The 27,932-nt window shown below is 37.2% G+C and overlaps 3 protein-coding genes across 5 annotated transcripts; 1 reads left to right on the forward strand and 2 right to left on the reverse strand.

Annotated features, from left to right (window-relative positions):
- Positions 1–1,182: 1,182 nt before the first annotated feature.
- LOC110112922 lies at positions 1,183–4,122 on the forward strand. Its single transcript, XM_020845305.2, has 2 exons — positions 1,183–1,859; positions 3,357–4,122. The coding sequence occupies exons 1-2, from the start codon at positions 1,418–1,420 to the stop codon at positions 3,989–3,991; spliced, it is 1,077 nt and encodes a 358-aa protein (XP_020700964.1). The 5' UTR covers positions 1,183–1,417; the 3' UTR covers positions 3,992–4,122.
- Positions 4,123–10,282: 6,160 nt separating this feature from the next.
- LOC110112933 (non-classical arabinogalactan protein 30-like) lies at positions 10,283–10,789 on the reverse strand. The gene has a single exon (XM_020845320.1). The coding sequence runs from the start codon at positions 10,787–10,789 to the stop codon at positions 10,283–10,285; it is 507 nt and encodes a 168-aa protein (XP_020700979.1).
- A 10,112-nt stretch (positions 10,790–20,901) lies between these two features.
- LOC110112943 (inactive receptor-like serine/threonine-protein kinase At2g40270) lies at positions 20,902–26,413 on the reverse strand. 3 transcript variants are annotated; one of them, XM_020845343.2, is made up of 10 exons: positions 26,264–26,413; positions 26,020–26,172; positions 25,805–25,940; positions 24,901–24,972; positions 24,184–24,327; positions 23,983–24,096; positions 22,212–22,717; positions 21,947–22,137; positions 21,725–21,857; positions 20,902–21,649 (listed from the first exon to the last, which is right to left on the reverse strand). In XM_020845343.2, the coding sequence occupies exons 2-10, from the start codon at positions 26,114–26,116 to the stop codon at positions 21,048–21,050; spliced, it is 1,995 nt and encodes a 664-aa protein (XP_020701002.1). In that variant the 5' UTR covers positions 26,117–26,172; positions 26,264–26,413; the 3' UTR covers positions 20,902–21,047. The 3 variants fall into 3 exon arrangements, with proteins under 3 accessions (XP_020701002.1, XP_020701003.1, XP_020701001.1); XM_020845344.2 differs by having other exon boundaries at positions 26,020–26,189; positions 26,265–26,407; XM_020845342.2 differs by having other exon boundaries at positions 26,020–26,412.
- Positions 26,414–27,932: the final 1,519 nt, after the last annotated feature.

A 27,932-nucleotide genomic window follows, 5' to 3' on the forward strand; every position in this document is an offset into this window, starting at 1 on the left:
GTCGCCGATAAGCTGCCGGACCTTCTCCCGGCCGACGACCACCGTCGGACTTCAGTACGACCTTCGTCGGACCACGGCCCAGCTGCCGATCCGCCACCAAACCTTCTCCCGGCCGACGACCACCACCGGACTTCAGCCCGACCTACGTCGGACCAACGCCCGGCCGCTGACCGCCACCGAACTTAGGTTTGAACTTCATCGGATCACCACTGACCACCTCCAGACTTCCACCTAGCAGTCGAGTGTCGTCGTACGTTCACCCGATTTTCTCATATCTTTCCTCGTCAGCTGAACTTCTGCCCAGAAGCTGCCGGACTTCCGCCTGACAGTTGTTAGACCTTGGCCTAACTCTACAAACTAATGTAATTTGACTGCTCCTAAGTCAGGGGATGGGTCAATATTTGTAATTCACTCAAATTTAGTGGAATCTTTTCACCTGGGCGAGGCCCCGTGGTTTTTTCCTCTTTGGGCTTTCCTCGTAAAAAAGATTGAGTGTTTTTACTTCTCTTTTTCTGCTTGTGTGCTAGATATCTGTGCATTACTAAGACGAGAAATTTACTCACTCTACCGCTGTGAACATCCTAGCCCACAACAAAGCTAAATATAATTTGGGATTATAGGAGTGTAAGGTCTTTGGATAGAAGTGAAATGAGTAGTAAAACTAACATATTTCCTTTAATTAATAAAAGATTAATGATGACTTAATACAAATATATAATATTTTTAGATGTCATGTTTAGAATTTGTATTGCTAATAATAAGATAAAATGATTAAATAAAAAAAGTAGATATACGAGCAAAGAGTGAAGTGCTTAAGGCTTCGTTTAGAATGACTTTTTTACTGCTACTTAAGTTAGGTTTTTGGGTCATAAATTTTAATTTTTTTTTTAAAAAAAATTGTCTTAAGAAGCAGTAAAATATCCTTCCCAATCCAGATTAATTATTTTGTACGGATCCGGAAGGCATCCGGAGGCAAATCACAACGAGCCACGTCACCCGTTTGTTTTTTTTTTGGGTAAACACGTCACCCGTTTGTTAGTACTAGTGTTGAGTACCACTATGTATCGAGTGACGCGGCGGCGTGCTATGATTGAGCTCCAAATGGTTCCGGAATCCACAGTTAATAATTTCTCCCCCAAATCAAGCCTAAAGTCAATGGAAGAAGTCTCTCTCTCTCTATAACTCAACCAAGCTCCATAACTTGCTCATTGCGCTTTCAGTTCCACTTCCACCAAGCGCCTTCAAAATCATCACGAGAATAGTCACATGAATCCACCCACAACACTCAAACACCTAAAACCCTTAAAAGACTAACCACCACCACCCTATCGCTTCAAAAATATTGCTTTTTCTCATTCAATTCAATGCCTTCTCCTCCCTTATCTCTTCCATCTTCCATCTCCCTCCTCTCACCACCATGGAAACAACTAACTCAAATCCCCAACACCGAATTCGCCGAGGCAGCAGCCTCCAACTCATCCATCTCGACGTCCCTCTCATCTCCACTCGCCGCCCTTCCAACCACACTTTTAACACCTGCTCACCGGAGCTTTACTCCGGCGACACAAGCCGGAGGGTACCCTTCTTGTGGGAAAGAGTGCCCGGCGTTCCCAAAGATGGAAGCTCTCGCCTTGATGAGGAGGCCGACTTCTTCTTCTTCCCTCCTAAGCCGCCGCCGGGACGAAGCCATAGTCCCACGCCATGTGCTAATTATTACCATAGTAGTGAAGATGATGGGAATGATGGAGACGTTGATAGCTGTAGCGATGGGGATAGCGAGGAAGATCGCTGGGTTTGTGATGCGGTCGAGAAGGTTTCGTTGCCGTACTCTTCGGCGATGGATTGCAGGGACTGTAGAGGTATCTATTAGAGCTGTTTCCTCATTATCTTAACATGTAGAAGACGAGAGCTAAGTTAATTATATTACATAAAAATGCCTTGTATTTAATATAAATTATCTTATAATTTATATTAAATTCTTTTTCACTACTTATTAAATTTTTATTTTTAAGAAAGTACTAATCTAATTTTGTCCTATGTTAAAATATAAAAGAGAATAAGATGGAGATATCATTTAATGCTCTCTTATCCAAATAAACATTGCCAAAGAATTGGTTATTTATATGATAATTATTTAATAAAAAATAATGGCACTTATTTTTTTTTTTTGGTCTTAAGATAAGATTATAGGGGTTTTGAAAAATGGAATGCAGCGTAAAAATAATGAATTGTTAAAAAATTAGTGTAAAAAGAATATTTTTTGTTGTTAGAATAAGTATAAGATAATTACATCTAAATGAATGTAAAATGAATATGGTGTAGTCTAAAGATGTTCTTGGCGGTAGGCAATAGTAATGGTGGCAGGTGACGGTTAAGGTGGTGGTGTTTGACGGTCGACAGCAGGTGATGGGGCAACAGTGCAACAACTGGTGATAAGAGAGCTTTTTTGTGATGAAAATAATTTTCACAATTGAATGAGTTTACTTTATCTTAAACATGAAATAAAAATTTTTATATTATATTTATTTTATTTTACTATATATTTCTTTGTTATCCAACCAAACATTAATATTCTTAAAACTTATATAAAAGAATTATTTTAACCCTTCAAACCAAACCGCCCCTATATTATGTTATTTCGAAGCTTGCACCGCCTATAAGCAACTAGATTTTTGACGTTTGGCTAATTAATTTTTCTGTGCGGATGTCGAACGCTGTCCGGAGATCAACCATAATGCACCACGTCATCACTTCGCTCAGTACCGCTAACGTGGGATATTCTGATTAGTCTCCATACGGCATTTTATATCTTTTCTCCGCACATAATAATTTCTCGTTGGCCCACCTTGCACGGTGCCCAACGGCAACCATAACACATCCTGTGAACTTCTTAATTATTTTTGTTTAACAAATTTGCATTATATCTCCTGGTGCAATTTTTTTCACAGTTATTTAAGATATCTATGTCGGTCCACCTGTTTGAAAATTGAACTTATCCTGAGCTAATAGTAACATAAATAAGCACATTTCAGTTTCATTAGAACTTGTTAAATTCAGTCAATATTCTCAGTTCTATCACAGCAAAACATCACTTTAAGAGAGATTATTCTCTGCGGAATACGAATGTGTTTGGACGCGAATTGTGATGCGTTACATCATCGAATGCATTGAACCCTAATGATGTGACGTGTCACAATTCACCTGTGAATGCATTCGAATTCCGTACAGAATAATTTTCCCATTAATCGACTGTTCAATGGAAGATCTGAACTGTCTCTCTCTCACACACACGAGAGATTATAAGCCAATGCAATTTCTTATATTACAATCAGAGATATAAACATTCCAAACCACAGGGGTTCACCGGTCACCCAGCTTCATCATGAACCGCTTCCTCCCAGCCGCCAATGCCATCGCCGCCCGTTCAACTCCAACAATTCCAAAGCACCCAACCCGCAGAACAGTTCGTTCCACTCTCTCTCACCGCTTACAGCGCGAGCTCATCAAATCACAACAACAAAAACAGTCCATCACCGCCATCAATTCATCATCTTCAAACGCCATAGCAATCCAACAATCTCACCATCCTCATCTCCCTTCCAAGGCTTGCGGCCTCCGCGTCTTCTTCCCATGGACATTCAAACAAACACCTTGCGGTCACAAGAGCCCCGTTCTGTGCCAGACTCCCAGAACTGCTACTGAAATTTCCGGTAAGAAAAACAAGAGATTCTCTTTCGACGCTTTTAGGGCGAATGAGAGAGTCGAAGATGATCTGAGCAGTAAGGCGTTTAAATCTCCAGGGTGGGGGTTGCCATTCTTGGACACGAGCAGGCTGAGGTTGAGAAGAAGGGATGATGAGAGGGCAAGAGGTAGAGAGTTTATGGAAGGAATGAGAGGTGGTGGAAAGCCTTCTTGGAGTCTTCCCAGGCTGCAGAAACCAACAGAACCATGGCTTTCTCATGCTTTGAATAATTCTGATAGAAGATACTGATTAAAGCTGGGAAGATGATGGGCTACGGTTGGCGAATATCGCTTCAATGTAAAAAATTTGGTCATTTGGGGTGCTTAAAAAACTTTTCTTGTATGTTGAAACGTGATACATTTGTTGAAGATTCTCACCCAGAAGATGGTATTGATCCCTCCGGTCTTTAAAAATGAATCAAAATAGTTTTATCCTCTTTAAGAAATTGGAGGATTTTATAAAGAGTCAATATAATATTTTGATCATTTTCTCTATTTTTGGGTGAGACCTTTCAACAAAATCTATCATTTATCATCTTCTATCTTAGGTATTTGCTACTTCTCAGCATGAAGCATTCAAATCAAATAATGGAGAAATTATTTTGTGCGGAGATCGGACACAGAACGCCTTCCGGAGACTAATCAGAATGAGCCACGTCAGCAGTACCGAGCAACACCGAGCCGCGAAACCGAACAGGGGGGGTGACTTGGCACATTCTGGTTGGTCTCCAAATAGCGTTTGACGTCCGCACAAAATAATTAAGGATTGTGAAATATTAATATTGTGATTATAAATGTAACGGTGCATTACTTTTAAAGAAATACAGAAACAGAACAGTGGTAATCAAGAAGAGAAAGAAAGAGTCCATAAACTTGTCTATTTCATATTACTTTTTCATATCTCATTATAGGCTATCATACATGTATATAAAGACTTGTGTCTACTTGAATACACGTGTACAATTACTATAGGTAGAATTAGTTACGCTGACAGATGTGGGATTATTTGATTGTACTGTTGTCTTCTAATACTCCCCCGCAAACTGATGGATTTGAAATAATCGTCAGTTTGAGTCTTAGCATGTGGAATCTCGGAGTGGTGAGCGGCTTTGTCAGAATATCAGCTATTTGATCAATTGTGCTTATTGGTAATAGTCTAATATTGTTATTATGAATTTGATCTCTAACGAACCTTTGATCGATCTCAATATGCTTTGTACGAGCATGAAAGATCGGGTTATTTGCAAGAGCTATAGCCGATGTGTTATCACACAATAAATCTGATGGTTCGTTGTGAGAAATGTCAAAGTCATGCAACAGTCTTTTGAGCCACATTATATCTGCAGTAGCTGCCGCTAATGCTCTATATTATGATTCCGTTACTACCTTGCCACCGTGGTTTGCTTCTTGACTGATCACGAAATAAGAGTTGTCCCAAGAAATGAGCAATAACCTGACGTTCATTTACGAGAAACCGGATCTCCCGCCCAGTCCGCGTTCGAAAACGTTCTTAGCTGTAGATTTGATCTGTTAATAGGAAGGCCAAAGTCTTGTGTGCCCTTTATATATCTAAGAAGTCTCTTGAGCATATATGTATGATATGCATATGGTTCTTGCATATGCTGCGAGAGGAAATTTACCGCAAAAGCTATATCTGGGCGAGTTAACGTCAAGTATTGGAGACAACCTGTAATTCTTATGTACATATTTGAATCAGATAGCAGTGGATCAAAGCTAATGTTGGACGGAGTCTTTGTACACATGGGATTAGACAGCGAATTGCACTTTGTTAGCTTTGCGGCCTGCTGAAGAATGGATTCGGCATAGGCTTTTTGTGAGAGAAAATATTGGTCTATAGTAGTTGTGATCTGAATTCCGAGAAAGTGATGAGCTAATCCCAAATTTTTCATGGTAAATCTTAGCTTCAGTTGTTGAATGAGATGATGTATAGCAGCTTTGTTGTTACCTGTGAGTAGTATATCATCTACATAGACTAGTAGATAGATTTTTGTATCATTTTGTTTGAATATGAGGAGTGATGGATCTGCCTTTCCTTGTTTGAATCCAAGAGAAATGAGATAATTGGTAAACGTAGTGTACCATTGTCTTGGAGTTTGTTTGAGGCCATAGATGGCCTTGTGCAGCTTGCATACATAATCAGAATTCAAAGAATCCTCAAATCCCTTAGGCTGCTTCATGTATATAGTCTCCGTAAGGTCTCCATGTAAAAATGCATTGGCTACATCTAATTGTTGCACATCCCACCTATGAAAAAGTGTTGTCGTAAGGAGCACTCAGAAAGTAGGTAGTTTGGCTACCGGGCTAAAAGTTTCCATATAATCAATACCATGTTCTTGCCGATTACCTTGAGCCACTAGTCTCACTTTAAATCTTGCAATAGATCTATCTGTATTATGTTTGTTCCTGAAATTCCATTTGCATCCTAGAATGGAAGCATGCTTCGGTGGTTCAACAAGGGACCAAGTACCTTGTTGTTGATGTGCAAGAAATTCAGCTGCCATTGCCTTTCTCCATTCTGGATGTTTGCTAGCTTCACTGTATGATGTAGGTTCAGTGTATTGTAGGCTCTGTTCTTGTTTATGAAAGAGATTCATACGGTTGCATGGTCTAAGAGATCCCGTTTGATGTCTGGTGATCATGTGATGCCTTTTATTTGGGAAAGACTGACTTGGCATAGATGGAGAAATTGTGTTGCCTTGCTGTGTTTCTTGAACCGAGACAACATTACTGGGATCAGCCAATTGAGTAGTGTGGCTGGCAGAGCCAGGTTGAGCTATGATATGCGATGAATTGTTTGTGATGGATGATGAATTGGAAATAGGTATAAGAAATGATGGTTGAATGTATGTTTGAGAATCAGGTTGTTGAGATATAGGTGTTTGAAACGGGAATGTGTCTTCAGTGAACGTGACGTGTCTTGATATATGAATGATGTTTGTTTCTTTGTGGAAGCATTTGTACCCTTTATAGTTTTCAGAGTAACCTAAGAATATACAAGATATAGATTTGGGTTGAAGCTTATTACGAGTGTGGCTAGGTGTCAAAGGAAAACATTGACATCCAAATGTCCTTAGATGAGAATAAGATGGTTTGATGTGATGAAAAAGCTGAAATGGAGAGATGTTTTTGGTGGTAGTGGATGACATACGTTTTATAAGGTAGGTCGCTGTAAGTGCTGCATCCGGCCAGAATTTGTGAGGGATGGAAGCCTGTTGTAGTAGAGTTCTTGTAGTTTCAAGAATGTGTCTATGCTTGCGTTCAGCAAGACCATTCTGTTACGGAGTATACGGACACGAAAATTGGTGATGAATGCCATTTTGAGAAAGAAATTGAGCTAATTGATGTTTAAGATATTCCTTACCACCATCCGTTCTAATTACTTTTATTTTGTGAGACGATTGATATTCAACAAAGGTTTTAAACTTTATGAAAACATTGCAAACATCAGATTTTTGTATAATCGGAAATAGCCAAATATAACGTGAGAAGTCGTCTATGAAAACTACATAATATTTGAAACCTTCATTGGATGAGACCAGAGACGGTCCCCATACATCATAGTGTATAAGCTCTAATAGATTATGTTTCCTATTGAGTGATTTTTCAAAAGGCAGTTTGTGAGCTTTACACATTTTGCACGAATTACAGGTAGAAGTATAGTAGGGAATATAGAGAGTAGGATTGCTTCTTGCTATGAGATGAATAATTTTTTGATGCGGATGCCCCAAACGATTATGCCATTTGTTCGGTGAGTGCTTGATAGCTTGAAATGCAGAATGCGTCTGTCGACCCTTATTAGACGGTATGGGATACAGACCATTTTTACAAGGGCCTTTGAGGAGTATGTGATCTGTCTTCAGATCCTTGAAAACAAAGCCCAATGGGTTAAATGTGATGGATATATCATTGTTTTTAACGAGATTTGAAATGGAAATAAGATTATGAGATATGTTCGGAAGATGGAGAAGATGCGATAAGCGAAGCTTATGGGAGGGAGTTGGAAGAATGTCTGTCCCAGAATGCGCAATCGGAATTGACCGCCCATATATCTCCAACCGTGACCGTGTCAGATCCCTTGTAAGACATCATTTGAGAAAAGTTATCTTCAAGATTCGTCATGTGTACTGATGCTCCAGAGTCCAGATACCAGTTATCCGTCGCCTGTTCAGCTGTAGTGACCATAGCTCTGTTTGTAGTAGCTGACGATGCAGATGGCTTGCAGTTTACATTGAGTCTGTGCCAGTAGTCTAAAGCATTATGCCCTCTCTTATTGCATATTTGACAGATTATCACTGGTTGAGATGGATTGCGTGTATCAGAATTCACATTATGTGGATACCTTCCACGATTTCTTTTGTTTCTTCCTCTATAGGTGTATAATGCAGTCTATGAATCCTGATTCGTAGAGATTCTTATATTTTCTGCATTTACGAGAATCTCCTCACTTATTAGTAGAGCATATAAATTGTCAAGACCAATTGGCATAGGAGTCGTCCTTATCGCCGTCTTGAATGCTTGGTAGGGAGATGGGAGAACATTCAATATATACGTGATTATATCTTCATCATCTATTTTAGATCCAGCTGTAGCAATTTGATCTACAAGAATATTGATTTATGTTAGATATTGAGTAATCGAAAGTGCCTTCATAGACACGTTGTGTAGCTCATTCTTGAGCTGGATGACTTTGGATCTATTAGTTGATTGAAATCTGATTTCAAGTGTCTTCCATACCTCAGATGTGGTTTCAAGATGGAGTACATAAGGTAATACGGAGGGAGATATTGTTGAACACACCGCAGCAGACAGATTTTGATTTGTTATTTGCCATTTGCTGTATACTGGATTTAACACCATTGTGCCATCTTGTTGAGAGATTTGAGAAGATGGAGGTATCTCGGCAGATTCAAGAAAATTTTCAAATCCATTTGCCTTAAACAGTTTGAAAACCTGACTTCTCCAAATCGGGTAGTTGTCGGTAGATAGCTGAGTCGGAACCAGAGTTATGAGATTGGAAACAAGAAATTTAAGCTGTGCAGGAATACCTGCGTTCTCCGTTGTACTCGAACCAGGATCTCCAACTTGAGAAGCGTTGAGTTCGCCATGAGAAGCACGCCAGAAACGAACGCACTTTGATACCATAAAGAAATACATAAACATAACAATGGTAATCAAGAAAAGAAAGAAAGAGTCCAAAAACTTGTCAATTTCATATTACTTTTTCATATCTCATTATAGGCTATCATACAAAGCTGTGCATTGTTTGAAGGTTAATGTGGATGCATCCCTTCTTTCTTCATACAAAGCTGGTTTAGGAGGTGTTTTTCGGGATCATAAAGGAAGACTACTTCTAGCCTTTGGGAAGACAGTCTTGCATTGGGATATCTCAGCATTGGAACTTATGGCTACTCATACTATTAAAGAGATGATGAAGGATTGGATGTTCAAATTCAAGGGTATCATTATAGAAGGTGATAATGTCAATGTGATAAAGCATTTGCAAAAGGTTAAATCTATTGAAGATCAAAGGTATGATGATTTCTTTTTATGCAATGGGTTTAATAATGTTATATTTAATTGCATTGATAGAGGAGCCAATAAGTTAGCGGATCTTTGTGCTAACTATGGGATTATTACCTCTTTTATGTGGGATGAAAATACTATGGATAAGGTTCCTCCTTTATTTTGGAATATCTTAAAGGAGGAATCTACTATACTTGGCTAGTTGCCTTTTTTTTTTTGCTTTTCTTTTTTAATGCAATTTGCTGTATTTTCTTCAAAAAAAATTATAGGCTATCATACATGTATATAAAGACTTGTGACTACTTGAATACACGTGTACAGTTGCTATAGGTAGAATTAGTTATGCTGACAGATGTGAGATTATTTGATTGTACTGTTGTCTTTTAATACTTTGATGTAGAAATCATGACAATATTTATTATTTTTTTTTTCCAATTAGAGAAACAAATGTTAATGTTCTTAATGTTGTGTGCAATCTGTCTTGCATGTATATCTGAACAAAATAATAATAATTGTTTTTTTTTTTCATTTATTCTTGATTAAATGTTATCCCATCTCTTGACCTCATCTTATTCATGCCATTTATGGTTGTCAAATATATATATATATATTCAATCGTATACAATTTTCTAATTAGTTTGATTTTGATTAATTTTTATAAGCTTCTATGCTTAATAAATCAAACAAGACTAAAATCTGATTTGATCTTTTTCAGCTTGATAAGCTAACGAGCCAAACAAGAACAGAAACTTTGGTTTGCTTTGCTAAATGAGCGTAGCCTAATAATATTTGAGTTCACTCAAACTCGCTCATTTCATTACACTTCCACTGCCATCAAAACAAAAGTATTATTGCGTTGCTTGTATAACAAAAATCCAAAGAAACCAATCTGTAATCACTTCAAAATTAACCACAAATCACAGTAACACCACTGAGACAAACAAACACATACAACAACTGAGAATCACAGCAACAAACTTCTCACTTCCCAGTCTAACTAATGATCAGCAGGAACACAGTTAACCTGCTTAAAAGCCAGTGGCGGAGCAGCATATACCACCACTTCATATCCCTTCTCCTTCATCACCTTCTTCCCCTCCCTAACTCCAGCTCCTGCTATCCCTAAATTGATATTAGTAAGCAAATTACAAGTGCTGTCAGGTGAAGCCAGCAGGTGAATACTACAACCACTAATCTCCTTCTTCTTAACACCTTCTGTTCCCTCCATTCCTTGAATTGGAGCGTAGTAATATCCAGTGTTATCAGTTTGAATGGCTTTGTAGAACCAAACTCTCTTCTTATGATCCTTGCATGCAATTCCAACCTTCGCTGAAGCAAGGGGCTTTGCACCTTCAAGCGACCAAGAACCAGTATGCTCGCAGCTTTGGCAATACACCATGCCTTCTACAACTGTAAACTCTTTTTGGTTTTTGGATTCTTCATGAGCAGATAAGAGAAGGGGGAAGAGGAGGAGGATGAGGAGGTCTTGGATTGAGATTTTCATTTGTGTTCTGTTTTGTTGTTGTGGAGATCGGAAGAGAGAGGAAAAGAACTTTTTTTCTTGTTGGAGATTGAATGGAGATTGGAGATATTATATATGTCTGAAATGCTATGGTTTTGTTCATAGAAAGTAGTGGCCTTCCTCTAACAAATGGAACAGCTATGAATTCAATATTGGATTGGGCGTGAATGCCATTACCTGGACTTGAGAAGACGTGTGAGTTGGTGGGAAGAGTAATGCTATAGTTTTTTTATTTATTTATATTTTCTTGTTTGGTTTAAAAGAAGATATAACATTTCATTTGGAATAATAGTTATCTATGGTGAGGATGGTAGGTGGCGGCCAGTGAAAAGCTATGTTGCACCGATAAAGATACTACGACACGGATACGATATGATATGGATACGGGACACGTCAATTCTTAAAATATAGGATACATGTACGGTGCAGACACGACATTATAATTTATAAATAATACATAAAAATTAAAAAAACAATCAAAGCATAATATTTGAAATTACAAAAAAAAATTAAAATAACATCATTTGTAGCTTATAATATCAAAATAAAAATAAGTATTAAATGTCTAGTACAATAGCAAAAGCATAAATATAAATTGTCTAGCACATGAAGTTTAAACTATTCAATAGAAGGAATGATATGATTAGCTTCTTTAGTGGTTTGATTTTGAACTTCTATATCATCTTCAATTGAATATCATAGCTTCTAATTTAGGCTCATCAAGTGAAAGATTAACTATTTCTAATATTCCCATATCATCAAGAGACTCAAATCTATCTCGGAAATGAGAGAACCTCGCTCTCAGTTGCGGAAGTAAATACGACGGATCTTTTTTTTTTTGGATTTTTTTTTGTTTTTCAATGGACATGCGTATCGGATATGCATGTCGTTTTGAAATTAAATAGTATTTTAATTGGATACGGCAATGCCGTTTGCCGTATCCGACATGTATCGGTGCCGTAGCAGATGTGTATCCATGTATCAATGTATCATATACCACACGCCTTCATAAATAAATGTATCGGTGCAACATAGATGACAAGCAATGGCACTGGCAGCTACGACAGTAATGAGTGGTTGTGGTGGCAACCAAATAATCCCTAAAATTAAAAAAAGCAAGCAATTTTACTAGGAAAACTTTATGAAGCATGCTAGGTAGCAGATAAATTTGACTGGTTGATGTTTTTCCAGAAGTGGGGAGGCTTATGTAGAATTTTTTTATCAAAGTCAAGTTTGCTTGACACATTCTTTAGATGAATAAGTACCCTTGATTGACATGTGAGTTCCATTGAATGAGTTGCAAAATAAACATAGCGAGTTGGCAACTTTAATTTGTAGAGTTTTAGAGGCGAGTAGAGTCGTTCCTTTTGGAGTAATTATTGTGTTCGGAGATTGGAGATATTATATATGTATGAAATGCTAAGGTTTTGTTATGAAATGCTAAGGTTTTGTTCATAGAAAGTAGTGGCCTTCCTCTAACAAATGGAACAGCTATGAATTCAATACTGGATTGGGCGTGAATGCCATTACCTGGACTAGCGAAGACGTGTGAGTTGGTGGGAAGAGTAATGCTATAGTTTTTTATTTATTTATATTTTCTTGTTTGGTTTAAAGGAAGAAATAACATTTCATTTGAAATAATAGTTATCTATGGTGAGGATGGTGGGTAGCAGTCAGTGGCAAGCTATGTTGCACCGATATATAGATGCGACGACACAGATACGATACGATACGGATACGGGACACGTCAATTCTTAAAAATATAGGATACGGGTATGATCCGGACATGGCATTATAATTTATAAATCATACATAAAAATTAAGAAAACAATCAAAGCATAATATTTGAAATTACAAAAAAAAAAATGAAAGTAACATCATTTTTAGCCTTGTAGTTTATAATATCAAAATAAAAGTAAGTATTAAATGTCTAGTACATCAACAAAAGCATAAACATAAATTGTCTAGAATATGTAGTTTCAACTATTCAATTGAAAGAATGATATGATTAACTTCTTCATTGGTTTTTTTTAACTTCTATGTCTTCTTCAATAAATATTATAGCTTCTAATTCAGGCTTATCAAGTGAAAGATTAGCAATTTCTAATATTCCCATATCATCAAGAGACTCAAATCCATCTCGAAAATGAGAGAACCTCGCTCGCAGTCGCGGAACTAAATACGACAGATTTTTTTTTTGGATTTTTTTTTTCAATGGACATGCGTATCAGATATGCATGTCCTTTTGAAATTAAATAGTATTTTAATTAGATACGACTTTGCCGTATCTGACACTTATCGGTGCTATATCTGTGTATCGATGTATCGGATACCACACGCCTTCATAAATAAGTATATCAGTGCAACAAAGGTGACAAGCAATGACTCTGACAGCTATGACAGTAATGGGTGGTTGTGGTGGCAACCAAATAATCCCTAAATTAAAAAAATGCAAGCAATTTTACTGGGAAAACTTTATTAAGAATGCTAGGTTGTAGATAAATTTGATTGGTTGATGGTTATCCAAAAGTGGGGAGGCTTATGTAGAACTTTTTTATCAAAGACAAGTTTGCTTGACGAATTTTTTTTTTTTTTTTTTTTGGGAGAATTTGAGGCCTTAGCCCATTTCATTCAAAAATGAAGGAATTACAGTGAGAAAGAAAATTATCTACTAATACAACAAACATGTAGCAGACAACAAAATCCTATCAACAAATGCTGCTTAACAAAAGAAAGCTGTAACTAAAAGGAAAGAAATCAAAATCATAAGGACTCGTATTGCAATAATCATGAAGAGCTCCCAAGTAGCCAAAATCATCCACCCCTGGTTGCCAAATAGACCGTCCAAGGGGATGTAGAATTGAATTCGATTGCGTTCATCATCGTCCTTCAAAACTCCAGTCCCTAGTTTCCAATGAAGACCGTCCAGTAACGCCAAAAGTCGGTAAGCAGCACAGGCACATTCCAGTTAACCTTCCACAGGTGAAGGTCGTGAATCACAAATTCTGGAGAATATGAGAGCATTTCCTCATGGAAGTTTTATGGTAACAACACGTTTGATTTTGGCAACAATAGTAGAGTGACAGTCAATCAAGTTGCCAAATAACATGTCATTTCTAGCTCTTTAGATGTAGTAGACAATAGCACAAAGTAAAAGATAGCACATATTCTTCCTACTTTTATAAATTTCCCAGTCATCGATGCAATGAAAAGCTTGCTAGAGATTAGGACGCAAAAGCATGCTGTTCATACGGGGAAAAACATTCTAAAGGATGTCATAAGAGTAATCACACTCAAAGAGAAGGCGATTATGGTTTTCCCGATTGGTCCAGCATAAGGTGCATAAACGGTTCACCGAAATACCCCTTAAAATCAAGGAATCAAAGGTTTTGAGACCATGTTTGAATGCCATCCAAGTGTAATTAGAAAACCGCAAAGCATAGTGTTTGTGCCAAACAAACTTGAACCAGGGAACAACTTCACAATCCGAATAGAAATTCTTGTGAAAATTTTTAAAGGAAGGCTTAGCAGAGTTAGTCCAGTAGCAGTTACCCGTAGAGTTGGATATAGGGACTGAAGTGATAATGTCAGCCATATGTGTTGGGATAGAAGGAGGTAAGGTCCATCTCTCATTGGATAGGAGGCAACTAATAGGCAAGTTGGGAGGGTGAATAAGGTAGTCTAGCTGTTCCATTTTAAGCATTTCAACCACAAATAAACCAAAGCACCAGGGTTCCCAAAAGAAAGAAAGGGAAGTGTTGTTTGTAAGTCTATATTGCATAGAATTGGGTAACCTTTTGGCCACATCACACATAGATTACTCGAGCTTGACTGGTTCACTTGAGCTCGTCAAGAAAGCTCAAGCTTGACTTGTGAAATAATTAAAATTATTTAGTATATATTTTATTATATTATTTAAAATTAGATTTTAAATAGATTTTAATTTAAACGAGCGGCTTGACAAGCTTACGAGTTGAGCGAGTCTATGGAGGGAATGCCCAACCCCACATAGAATTTTGGCTTACAAGTTTCCTTCCAAGAAATCATATGAAGCTTTATCTTGTGAATATCCCCATAATACAAAAATCTGGAGCATATACTATTAATCACCTTGCTGCAAGCTTTGGGAATTAAGGTACCTCTAATCCAATAAGCCAGAATATTATAAATAGTGTGCTTAAGGAATTGAAGTATTCCAGCTAAGGAAAGACTTTTGGTTTTCCAACCATCCAAAGAGTACTGAATTTTATGCAAAAGAGGCTGAAAATTAGATTTTTTTAGTCTCTTACCGAAGATCGGGATGCCAAGATACTTGATAGGGGAGTTAGAAATTGGGATGTTCAAAGTGTTTGAAATGGCCTCCTCATCCAGCACATTGTTAGAGAAGAGAATGGTGCTTTTAGTGCTATTAACATGAATACCCGAGATGCCCGCAAAAGCATGAAGAATATTATTAAGAGTATGAGCATTCTCTAAAGTGGCCTGCCAAATACTAGTATGTCGTCAGCATATAGAAGATGGGATATAAATACATTACCAGCCCCAATACCATGGAATGAGTTATTGATTGTAGCTTCCTCAAAATAAGCTAAGAGACTGTTCATAACAATGCAGAATAGGTAGGGTGAAAGAGGACATCCTTGTCTAAGACCTGAGGATGAATTGAAATAGCCTTCAAGTGCCCCAATAATAGAAATAAAGAAGTGGACGTCTGTGATACAACCTTTGATCCAAAAAACAAAGGTCTCGGGAAATCCTTTTGCAATCATACGATTAAGCAGAAATTCCCTTGAAACCGTATCAAAGGCTTTATGGATGTCAAATTTAGCACCAAAAAAATTATGTTTAGAATTTAAGTTGAAATCCATAAGAAAATCAGATGCTAAAAGGATGTTATCCGAAATGATTATGTCTTTGATGAAACCAGCTTGGCTAGGATGAATGATGGAAGGCATAACCTCTTTCATCCTATTGGCAATGATCTTGTAGAAGGTGTTGCAAAGTGATATCGGCCTGTATTCATAAATGTCACTGACATGGGGTCGTTTGGGGATTAAGGCAATGGCCATGGCCTTTGCATGCTTGGGGAGAAAACCAATAGAAAAAAAAGGATAGGATAGCCTCACAAAGTTGTTTGCCAATAATGTTCCAAGAGGCTTTGTAAAATTTAAAGGTGTAACCATCTGGCCCATGAGCAGATGAGTTAGGGGAGGAGAAAACAACATTCTTAATCTCATCCATAGTAATTGGGGTAGTTAATTGTGGAACAAGATTAGGTGGTAGCTTGAGTTGAATAGGAGCATCCCAGCCATTGGTGTTAAGGGAAAAGGGATTGTTAAAAAGCTTTTGGAAATGGTGGATAATTACATTAGAAATCTCATTCGATATGTTGAAAACCCCATCAGCCGTGGAGATAGTTGTGATCAAGTTGATATTATGTCTAGCATTAATCCGAGAATAGAGGAATTTGAGGTCATCTTCCCCACAAGACATCCACTTAGCTTTAGCTCTTTGAGTGATCCAATCGGTCCAATCATAATTTCTCTCAGAAAGCTTGAGGTTGATGGTTTTTAAGACCATATTAAGTTCAGGATCAAGGGGAGAAACCTGAAGCTAATTAAGGATAGAGTTTTGGTTGGAGCTAAGTTCAGTGATATCTTGATGAAGAGAGTTTGAAGAAGACCAATTCTTGGTCTTAATGCTATGCTTGAGCATCTTGAGCTTTTGGTAGAAAGAATGAATATGACTGCTGTGAATTTTTTGGGAGAAACAGAAATGAGTTCGTCCCAAAACTCAAGCTTAGAGACCCAATAATTCTTGAACTAAAATCTGTGTTTCTGTTGAGGGTTGAGATCATACTGCAGAATAATGAGGGAATGGTCAGATATATGTGGGCGTCCACAGTATAAAAGGAGTTGGGGTAAGTTTCAAGCCATGTATCATTGACCAACATCCTGTCAAGTTTGTATGTATGGGGTTTTCAATTCTCTGATTAAACCAAGTGAAATAATGACCCACCGAAGATAGTTCATGCGCTCCAATATTAAATATAAGATTGTTGAAATCTAAAAGTTTATTGTTGGAAAGCAGAGTACCACCCGCTTTTTCATGTGGGAATCTGCAACAATTGAAATCCCCTAAAATAATCCAAGGATTGGAAATGGAAGTGGCCGGATTAGAATTTTTATTCCAGAGCATTCTCCTTTCCTACATAGAGTTTGATGCATAAACCACATAAATATAGTAAGTTTCGTTAGGACCTGAGGACACAATGCAGTGTATCAACTTATTCGAAGTAAAAAGTGGCCTGAAACTCACCTTAATTTAGTTCCATTTAATCAAAATCCTGCCAGGATAGGAGCAAACAAAATTGTCATAGGAGCCTTCATTGGGAAAAATGGAGTGGGTTGATAGAAACCAGCTATTGTTAGTGTTGGGGGTAGAAATTCTAGTTTCCAATATGAAAAGGAGGTCAAGGTTGTAGTTGTTAACAAGGTTTTTGCAACACAAAGCTTTGTCTGGGCTGTTGAACCCACGGGTGTTCCAGGCCATCATAAGGGGAGGACTGATCATTGGGACTTAGAGGTTGGGGTGGTGGTCTTCTTTTTTTATTTAAAGTATATTCAGACAAAAATCAATTAGTTTTTTAATTATTTTAAAAAATGAAACAATTTAATTTAAAAGAAAAAATAAAATTTAATATAAAATAAAAATTAACTAACTAATTAATTTTAAAATGAAAATTAATTAAATTATTAATGTAAGTTTTAATAATTTTTTGTTAAACCATTTAAATAGTAAAAAAATTATTCATTTTCATTAAATTTTTAAAAGCCGCCGGAAATTCCGCCGGAAAATTCATTGGGAAAAAGCCGTCGGAAATGCGCCGGAAATCAGTGATTTTCCTGTAGTGTTTGTGGTTGCGAAGGTGGTTGCTTTTCATTTCCTTGATTTGTACTGCCCAGATTGACCCCACCACCTGCCTTAGCATGCTTGTCCAAACAGCCTGAGACAGGGGAAGGAGGAATTACAAGGTTTGGGGTCTGGTTAGTGGAAGGATAAGTCTGATTCGATAGTATAGCAAATTTGTTAGTGGTTGGGATAGATGGAGATTTTTTAGGAGCTGCATCTGTAAAGACTGGAAGTTTGAGGTGGATGAAATTGGGGGATTGAGAGGGAGTATTTGTATAAGGGGAATTGAGGTTGGGTATCACGGTTTGGGTGGCCAGGGGTTGGTGGCAGCTGGTAAGGTTGGAAAGAGGTGGAAAAGGTGGCTGGGAGACAAGAGGTTGTGGAGGTTTAGGGATATTTAGTCTTGGTGGAACCTTGCGCGGCTTGCAGCAAGAACTCCTGCCACGAGGTCTGGATGGTTCAACTTGTGGGGCTTGCGGGTTGGGGTTTTGATGGCAGGCGGTGCGGGCATGCATTATAGAGTTACAGAACGAATAGTGGGAGGGTTTCCAGTCGTAAAGCACGGCTAGGGAAAAAACTTTCCCATCAACGGTATAATAAATCTCATCAGATAGGGGAGAAGTAATGCTCACCTGGACATATATCCTAGCAAAGGTAAGTATAGTTTTTGCAGCAGTGAGAGCATCCACAGCCAGTGGAATCCCAATGCAACTCGCGATTTTGGATATCCCCTCCGGAGTCCAACAAGAGAGGGGAAAATTCTTGATTTTGATCCAGAGATGGATCGAAGGGAATTCTTCGCGCTTGGGGACAAAATCCGGCGTCCATTTTTGCAATATGAAAGGCTTTCCGAAAAAGAACCATGGTCTGCCGGACCAAGCCATGTCATAGTCCTCCCTGTTATTAAACTTGAGGAGGAAGAAGCCATCATCCAAAGTGAGCAAAGAGAGAGTACCCTTTAGGGACTAGTTTTTTTTTTTTTTTTTTTTTTTTTTTTTTTTATCGCGGAAAGTTGGGCTTCGTAGTAAGGTCTACGACCGATGGAATATCCAACCATTGAAGGAGCCCATTCGGGAGATCCGGCGTTGAACTGGGCAGATGTGAAATGAGCAGTGGCTTTTTTAGTCGGGAAGTGGGAAATCGAAGAGGTGAACTCATTCAACACTAGAGGTTGAGTAGCGATGAGACTCTTCCAATCTTTGGGAAGATCAGTTGAGAAGGAAGGGTTGTTGGGAGAGGGGATGAGAGGAGGAAAAAAGGAGGACATCCCGGAGGAGATCCTCCCCGGCGAAGCGAAGAGGGTGGCCAGAAGATCGCAACAAGAAACCCTAGCAGAGCCGACACGCTAATTCCCCTTATTTCTTTTTCCTTGAAGAATTCTTTAGATGAATAAGTACCTTTAATTGACATGTGAGTTCCATTGAATGAGTTGCAAATAAACATTGCGAGTTGGCAACTTAAATATGTAGAGTTTTAGAGGCGAGTAGAGTCATTCCTTTTGAGGGCTAATAAGATGCGTTTTTTTTAGTGATTTATAGCTTTAGGCGACTTCATGGCTTACTACTTGCAAAATCCTAAGATTTATATGTTGAGTTCTTGACTTAGGTTTCATTCGAGACAATTTTTTTATTGTTTCTTAAAGTAGTTTTTCATTAGAAAATTTTCAATTTTTATACTAGAAAGCTACTTTAAAAAATAGTAAGAAAGTAGTCCCAAACGATGCCTTAATTAACTTTACCTATGCCTTAATTAACTTAACCTATGCGACTATACATTGGTTTCCTAATTATCTTACTCTTTCAAGAATACAAAAAGATCAGGTGAATTAAATTTTGTTTGAGATAGCTTCTTATTATTTTATTTTTCAGATCATAATCATAATTTCTACATGATCACTATTTTTTTTGTTATTTTCATAAAAAAAACTAAATTAGTAAACTGCTTTCTATAATGATTTAAAAAATTTATTTTTTCTAACATTAATTTTATAAAGTAATAAAAAATTCATCTCAAATGAAACATAAATCTTCTTAAATTAACTTAATTTGAGTGAACTGGCACATTGAATGTTATTGACCATGCTAATTTAGTCAATCTTGTTGGACACGCCAGAATCAAATGAATCCTTATAACTATTTCTTCTTCTAGTTGAGAGGAAACCCATTTTTTTTATTCAACCTGTGCATTCTACAATTAGTATTCGCTACCGGGGCCACAATTTGCTTACCAGCTCCGCGTCTTAGACACGGAATAGCTTCAATTTATTCCCATTTAAACAACACTAAATTTGAATGCAAATAACCTTATTTACTTTGCACGACCTAACTTCTTTCAACTTAAATTGCCACTTAGCATTCTTTTGTGTTCCCCCTTACATTAATTTTATATTTTGGTTATTACTTCAAACTTTACCTTATTCTATTAATTATAGATATAACCCCATATAACAAATAGGTACAATGTTTTTTGTAATTATTTTAGAAGGAAGGTACCATATAATAATTATCTTAGGCCAAGGGCAAAACCAGCTATAATTTTCACGCTGGAGTCCAAGGGGCCAACGCCCCTGGAGGAGTTCAACCTGCCAGTTCAAGGGGCAACACCCCTGCAGGAGTTTCTAGGGGCAGCACAATAGAAACAAATTTTGATTTATTATTTTTCTTTGTATTTTATTCATCGTTCTCTAACAATAATGCTTCTACATAATGTATTTAGTTATATTGGAGACAATTGCCTAAAGATCATAATATTTTAAAATTTTTGAGGGGAAATTACCTAAAAACCCTTGTAATAAAAAATAAAAAATGGATTGAGGGGGACAAATTACCTAAAGAATCGTATAAAAAAAATTTTGGGGAGGCAATTGTCCCCCGGGCTCAAACGGGTTCCACCCCTGTCTTAGGCATTATGGTTTTATTTTGATTAAATTTATAATTTATGATAGCTATGAAGTTAAGTTCAACAGCAGAATCTGATAAATGATTCAGCCATATTAAAAAGAGACAGAAGTTTAATTAATGAAAAACAGATATAAATGATTGTCATATACAATAAAAAATCCATTAAAAAAAAATCTCTTTTCATTGCACAAAGTTTCTCCCTCTCCTCTGCAAAATGAAAAAGAAAGACTCCCATCTTCTCAACATTCTGCGCAAGTAGCAGTGAAGAATCAGACTGCGATGAGCCTGCGCACCGAGTACTCTGTACAATCTCTTTTCATTCCCACAAATCATAAGAATTTAAATACAAAATATCAAAATAAATCATGCATTAACAAATCAAAACAAAAAGAAAATGGTTTCTATTCACAATTTCAGCCAAATTCAAATCAATTAGACTCACTGGAAATGATCTCAAGCTCTGCCCACCAAAGAGGAGATAATTTCGGAGAAGCTGCATCAGGTGTCATTGAAGTCATTTGCCTCAACTGGGCAACCACATCAGCCATTGTTGCTCGCTCCTTTGGTACATGATTTATGCAGGAGCGGATAATATCACAAAATGCAGTTATATCTTCCTCTCTTACTGATTCTTTAAGTGTTAAATCAACAATACCATTAAGTGGCCTCTTTCCAGTTAAGTATGATGATGCCCACAGAACAAGCAGGCCATCATCTTTTGAAAATGGTAGCCTTCCGGATATTAGCTCCAAGAGCATTATTCCAAACTTGTACACAATGTCTTCCTGATTTGATAATGGCGGCTCTATGTCGTCTGGAACTTCGTACGATAAGTCGGTTTCCTTTTCTTCGTTCCAGAACGAAAGATCGGCGATTTTGGCGGCATAGTCTTCGGTTAAGTAGACAATGGATGAATTTAGGTTCCTGAGAATTATAGGAGGGTCAAGCTTGTGCATGTGCTCCAGGCAATATGCGATTCCCATGGCGACACGTAATCGAGCAGTCCAGTCCAAAGGTTCTGCTTCTTTTACTGTTTGATTTCAACAAGTCAAGTGATCAGAAAACATAGAAGAAAAATAAGAGTATATTGTACAAAGGTGCTTACTATGTAGATGCTCAAAAAGTGTTCCATTTGGAGCATATTCAAAAACCATCATTCGAGTGAAAGGTTCTTGTTGCTCGCAATATCCGATGAGATTCATAAAGTTCTTGTGGTTCACTTTGGACAGGACTGAGATCTGAAATTAAAACCAATATATAGCTGTTGGAAACCAAATATCAAATATCAAATATATATGTAGAAATATAGATATCAAATTTGACAAACCTTTTCCCTGAACAGGAGCTCAGATTGATCAGACCAATCTTTTGCTGACTTGATCAAACTTAAAGTAACTGCTATTTCAACTCCGCTTGATAGTGTCCCTTTGTAAACTGAGCAACCTGATAAAGTCTCAACGATATTGCTGAAATCTTCACAAGCTGTTTCAAGTTCGGATCGATTAAGCGACGGTATACCTGCATTGGAAAATTCCCATGAGATAGATGAGGGAATTAATTAGAACATCGTAAATATCGAAACTAAAGCCAACCTGTAACTAATGCTTTCTGCAATTGTCCACTTAAACCGGTTTTCCAAGGCATCACAGATACAACTTTGTTTGTTCGACAGCATAGAAAGTATATTGAAAATGCAGCAACAAGCAATAATACTCCAGTTCCAACTGATACATAGATCACCCAGTGGGACTTCTTCTGTTTCTCATTAGCTTTTTCTGGTACCGATTCAGACTTAGAAGGCTGTGCCAATCTATGAAAAGATTGACTTGGTGCTGGAGCTGATGATGATTGGGATTTGTCTGGTGATGGAGCAGGAGATGGAGGACCAATAGGTGTATGAGATTGAGCACCATGAGATATTAATGGAAATTGGGATATTGACACTGAAAGAGGAGACGGTGACGGAGGCTGGATCGGAGATGGCGATGGAGCAGTTTCCACATCTCCAGTATGACGGCGCCTTTCACGCAGAGGATGTTTGCTTTTTTGTGTAATATTGTCTTGCAGAAGTCTTCTTATAGTTTCACTTTCAAAGTTCCTATCAGAGATCAGATCCCCAGTTTAGGTCACAAGAATTGTCATCAATCTCTTTTTTCTAGCACCAAATATTCCTAACGATTTATATAAATTCAGAACTTAATGGTATCCAAAGCAAGTGAAAGCATTTTAAGGGGATGTAAAGTTAAGTTAGATAATGATAATAACATGAAAAAAAGTTAAAAATCTATTTTCTTTTGCTATTTTTTTACATCAAGTTCCAAGACGTGTGTAAAGCAGTTTTTTGGAATAGATTTGGCAGGACTAAAAGATCTTATATCTACAGAAGATTCTTATTTGTTAAATTATGAAATTGACAGAAAGCTTATCAAACTGCAGTTCCATCTATTAAATATTAGAAAATAATACCAACAACAACAACAACATCAAGCATTTATCCCACTTTGTAGGGTCGACTATATGAATCCGTTTTCTCCATTGTGCCGTGTTAAAAAGTTAAATTCTCATTTAAATCTAATAAAGAAAGGTGGTCATTACTAATATTTTTTAACCAAGTCTTTTTTGGTCTATCTCTACCCTTCTTAACATAAGTCAAATCTAATACATCTACTTTCCTAACTGGGTCATCGGAAGACTACCGTTTTATGTGACCAAACCATCTAAGGCGAACTCTCTAATCTTATCTTCCATTGGAGCTACTCCAACCTTTCACGTATATGCTCATTTCGTATCATGTCTCCAAGAGTAATGCCACTCATCCACCTGAGCATCCTCATCTTTGCAACATTTAACTTAATATTATGCTTCTCTTTTAATGGCCAACATTTTGCACCATAAAGCATTGCAGGTCTAACCACCATCTTATAGAATTTTCCCTTAAAGATTGAGGGGGACTTTTCTATCACACAACAAGCCCGATAGATTTCTCCGCTTCAACCATCCAACTTGAATTCTACAAATAATACCAGCAAAAAAAAATCACATAATTTCAATGTATGAATTACAATTTTGAATTGATGGTAGGAGCACTTGGAAATTATTAAGGCTGTTTCGGGGAGCATGTTATAAGATTTTGAAGTTCAAGGGATGATAATGTAACTATAATAACAAAGAAATTATGGATCTGATGCAAACTACTGCCTGAGAAAAAAAAATCATAAATGCAACCATTGAACAGAACAATTGAAACAGAAGCACATCAATTAATTTTATAATATCATATTTTATTTTAAGTAGACGCCAAAACTAATGAATAAACCTATAAATATGGCCATTTTATATATAATGACATTCATGTTTCCTTACCTCATAAGAGATCCCCTATTGGAACATAGCATATCTTCATCAACCTGAAACTCAGAAAGTATATCGAGTTCATGAAGTTCTGATGGGATATCGAAACCGTTATTTCCAAGAACACTGAAGCAAAATATACGTGAAAATAGACACAATGTTAGTATTAGAAGGACTAGGAAAAAATAGTGAAGTTTCATAGTCTCTACTTACAGTACTTTTAGGGAAGTAAGAGCGAGAAGCTTAAATGGAAATAGTCCGCTGAAATTATTTTGCCCCAAGTCCAACACCTCCAGCTCCCTCAATTCAGTTATTTCTCCAGGTATAGTTCCAAAAAATGAATTGTTGTGTAGGTCACTGATTCATCAAAAATAAAAAAAATAAATGAAATAAAATAAAAAAGATAAAATAAAATAAAAAAGATAAAAAAGATAAACAAAAATGAAAATGACCAAACTCCAGATAACAAACAATAACCAAGTATTATAATCACTCCCTATACTTCATTTTATTTTTCCAAGTCTGGCTTTCAGTAAGTCAAGTATTATTGCTGGTTAGCCAGTTAGAATAGATGACAAAGACACTAGCAACCATATTTCTCTACACAAACTCCCATTTCCATTTTGCTTCTGATGTTTTCCTTCAATTATTCAAAATAATGCATAACACTCAATATAACATTTAAATTCACTGGGAAAATGGCAGATGTAGCTCCAAAATTAAGGGCTTCGTGCCCCTAAGTTCATTTTTATCAGCTTAAATGCTGGGATAATACTGGGATAAGACTGGAACAATGTCAGCAAGTCATCACCATAGAATCATAATTTCTTTACCAATAAAATTGTTAACAGTAAAGATGCAAACATTCTTGAGGTTTAACTTTAGATATGTATTAACATTACAATCAAATGATAAATTAGAGATGCTTACAGTAACTTCAAATAAATGAGTTTTCTGAACTCTAATGTGAAGCTTCCTTCAAGACAAAGATCTCTCAAATTCCTGTGGCAGAAATAAAATATAACAATAAGAGAAGAGCATAAAATTATAGCCCAAAGGAGAATCATTTTTGAACAAAAGCAGATGCACATATACATAGTGTCATAGAACCAAAACAAACCTTTAAACCGCTATATTCCACTTTAAGGCTTCGTTTGGGATGGCTTTTTTTATACTTCTTAAAGCAACTTCCTAATTTTTGTACTAAGAAGCTATTTTAAGAAGCAATAAAAAAGCCGTCCCATACGAAGCCTGAGTCTCCATCAGCAAAAAGAAATACCAAAATAAGAATGAGACAATATAAGCTTAAAGATACATTCATAAGCATTCAACTAATATTATATCAGCTAGATGAAAAATTCAAGGTGATTGAAACCATAAGCAAGCTTTCTCAAGTTGACGAATCAGAGTGATTAAAAAAGTATGTTTAATTGATTTTTTACTTCATAACATGATCAAAATATTACAACAATCTACCCTGTTTATTGAATTATCTTCACCACAAACCAAATTCACGAGTTTCTAAATTATGCTTGAGCTTATAATGAAACTCTCATAGCTTTCCATATAGACTGCGTTTAAAATTCAAGAATTATGCACTTAAACGATGGAAAATTATCAGCATAAGGAATTACACATCAAAGAGAACAAATTTAGTCGTATTGCATTCACTTCTAGCTGTGACTACACCTAAAATCAATCATCAAAACTCCAATATGATGAATATCTCATCATCATCATTACTCCATACAAATTATTTTGGATCGGCAATAAGATTTATATCTATTAATACAAAATAAATATCAGGATATCGATCAGAAGTAGGAATACTCACAGAGACACAACTCTCCCATCTTCAGAGCAAACTACGCCATGCCAGAAACAGTGATCAACACCTTGTTTTCCCCAGTTCGAAAGAGCTCCATATGGATCGAACGTCACCCCTTCTCTAAATCTCAACAGAGCCCTCCCTGCATCCAAAACAAAAACAGTAAAATCCTGCCCAAATCCCAAACCACAAATCCAAAAAATTGAAAAGAAAAAGCATACCTTCTTCTTCAAAAGAATCGCAGAGGGCAAGTATCTCGAAGGAGAGAACAACCAGCACAACCAACAAGGAGCTCATCCATATCCTCCTCCTCTCCATCCCGATCAAAAGGTCTATTTTCCGGCAATATTTGCCACCTTCCAGCAATCAAAACCCTATACTTTCTCCCATCGTTTGTTGAAAAATAGACTTTTTTAATCGAGAATACTAAATTATAAAAAATAGGAAAGGAGCGACTTTTACAACCTCACGCGAAACACGGCCTCTTCCTCTTTCTCTTTCCCTCTCGCGCTTCCTCCCTCTCTCGCCTCTATTGCTTCGTAGCCCTTGCGCAACTTCCGAGAAATAGCAGGGAGGCAACCGAGGGGTGTACATAGCCCCGGTTGTCGCTTGAGTACCTTCATTTAAAAAAAAACTTTTAACCATAATTATATAAGTTTTATTTATATAAATAAATTAATATAAGAGCCTCATTTCTTTAAAAGAATTTTAGGTAGATGCAACCTATGTTGATGAGTTGATTTGGAGCTTAAGCTATTAATTAAAAAATCTTGAGTTCTAAGCTCAAATATGTGATGCACCCAGCTCATTTTGATTTGTTATTTGAAAGTTTTGGTTACTAATTAAAAGGTCATGTATTCTAAATTTGCCGTATGTGATATATGGATGAGTTTAACTTAGATATTATTTGTGACGGATTAATTTTACCATTCCTTTTTCAAAACGGCACAATACTTTTTTATTTACGTTTGTATGTGACGCTTCTGTAGAAATGTATTTCACGGAACGTCAATTTTCTACTGTTTTGAGAAGTTTTTTTATATTTGATTCACTGATAAAAACCTCCATTTTCTCAACCAACATTTTGAAACTATCTTTTACAAAAGGTATCAGATATCCAAACGAAGCCTTAATGACTCAAATTAAAAAAAAAACATATGTGCTTTGTATGAGTTTGCATCAAATTCACTCAAAAGTCCAAAATAGTTACACTATAGTAGTGATTTAAAGCTTTGATTTCTATGATACATGTTGCGTCTCGAAATATTCACGGCGGTAGAGAAAATACAAAGTTTAGCATCGTAGTCTTATACGAAGACCCAACATGCAAATAGATAAACAAGGAGGGATGCAATGTTTATAAGAGACATTAAACTTTTTACGTGAAACCCCTAAAAAGAAGAAAAACCACGGGGTCTGACCCAATTTGAATGAATTCACTAATGTTTGCAATTGACTACAAATGAGGCCCATCCTTAGGAGGAAAGCCTTGGCTTGATGTAGCAAATATACATCATATCATAGTCAGATGATGGTGGTTGGAAAGTTTGTACGTAGTCAGGCCACGGAGATCGTAAAGGCATTAGTCAGGTGACGGTGGTCGGAAGGACCAAAGTTGGGCATGGTGGTTAGAAGGACCATAGTCGGCGGGCGATAGAGGTCAGAAACAAAGGTCAGGAGGACTGTAGTCAACGGGAGATGGAGGTTAGAAGGACCGTAGTTGGCGATGGTGGTTGGAGGACCGTAGTCGGCGGGCGAAGAAGGTTGAAAATATCGTAGTCCGTCAACATTAGTCAGAAGGATCATATTCGACAGATGATAGAGATCAGAAAGGACAGTAATTGGAGACAGTGGTCAGAAGGACCGTAGTCGGCAGGTGACAGTGGTCGAAAGAACCGTAGTCGGCAGACGATGGTGGTCAGAAGGACCGTAGTAAATGGGTGATGGTGGTCGGAAGGATCGTAGTTGGTAATGGTGGTTGGAAAGACCGTAGTCGGTAGGTGATAGAGGTCGGGAGGAACTCTGGCGATGGTCGACAAACAAGCGGAAGTCCGGAAGTAGTTAACGAATAAGCAAAAGTCCAGTGATGGTCGGTGGCAAGCGAGCTCCCCAAATTTTCTCCTTCTTTCCTCTC

Source organism: Dendrobium catenatum, unplaced genomic scaffold (assembly GCF_001605985.2).
Source record: "Dendrobium catenatum unplaced genomic scaffold, ASM160598v2 original_scaffold_61322, whole genome shotgun sequence".
Taxonomy (NCBI): Eukaryota; Viridiplantae; Streptophyta; class Magnoliopsida; order Asparagales; family Orchidaceae; genus Dendrobium; species Dendrobium catenatum.

What these genes read in the sequence shown, in the direction of transcription:
- LOC110112922 (XM_020845305.2), top strand. Translation starts at nt 1,418, where the DNA reads ATGGAAACAACTAACTCAAATCCCCAACACCGAATTCGCCGAGGCAGC. An exon ending in GGATTGCAGGGACTGTAGAG is followed by an intron (nt 1,860 to 3,356) that starts GTATCTATTAGA and finishes TCCAAACCACAG; the next exon opens with GGGTTCACCGGTCACCCAGC.
- LOC110112933 (XM_020845320.1), bottom strand. Translation starts at nt 10,789, where the DNA reads ATGAAAATCTCAATCCAAGACCTCCTCATCCTCCTCCTCTTCCCCCTT.
- LOC110112943 (XM_020845343.2), bottom strand. Translation starts at nt 26,116, where the DNA reads ATGGAGAGGAGGAGGATATGGATGAGCTCCTTGTTGGTTGTGCTGGTT. An exon ending in GATGGGAGAGTTGTGTCTCT is followed by an intron (nt 24,973 to 25,804) that starts GTGAGTATTCCT and finishes TTTCTGCCACAG; the next exon opens with GAATTTGAGAGATCTTTGTC. An exon ending in CTCATTTATTTGAAGTTACT is followed by an intron (nt 24,328 to 24,900) that starts GTAAGCATCTCT and finishes TTGATGAATCAG; the next exon opens with TGACCTACACAACAATTCAT.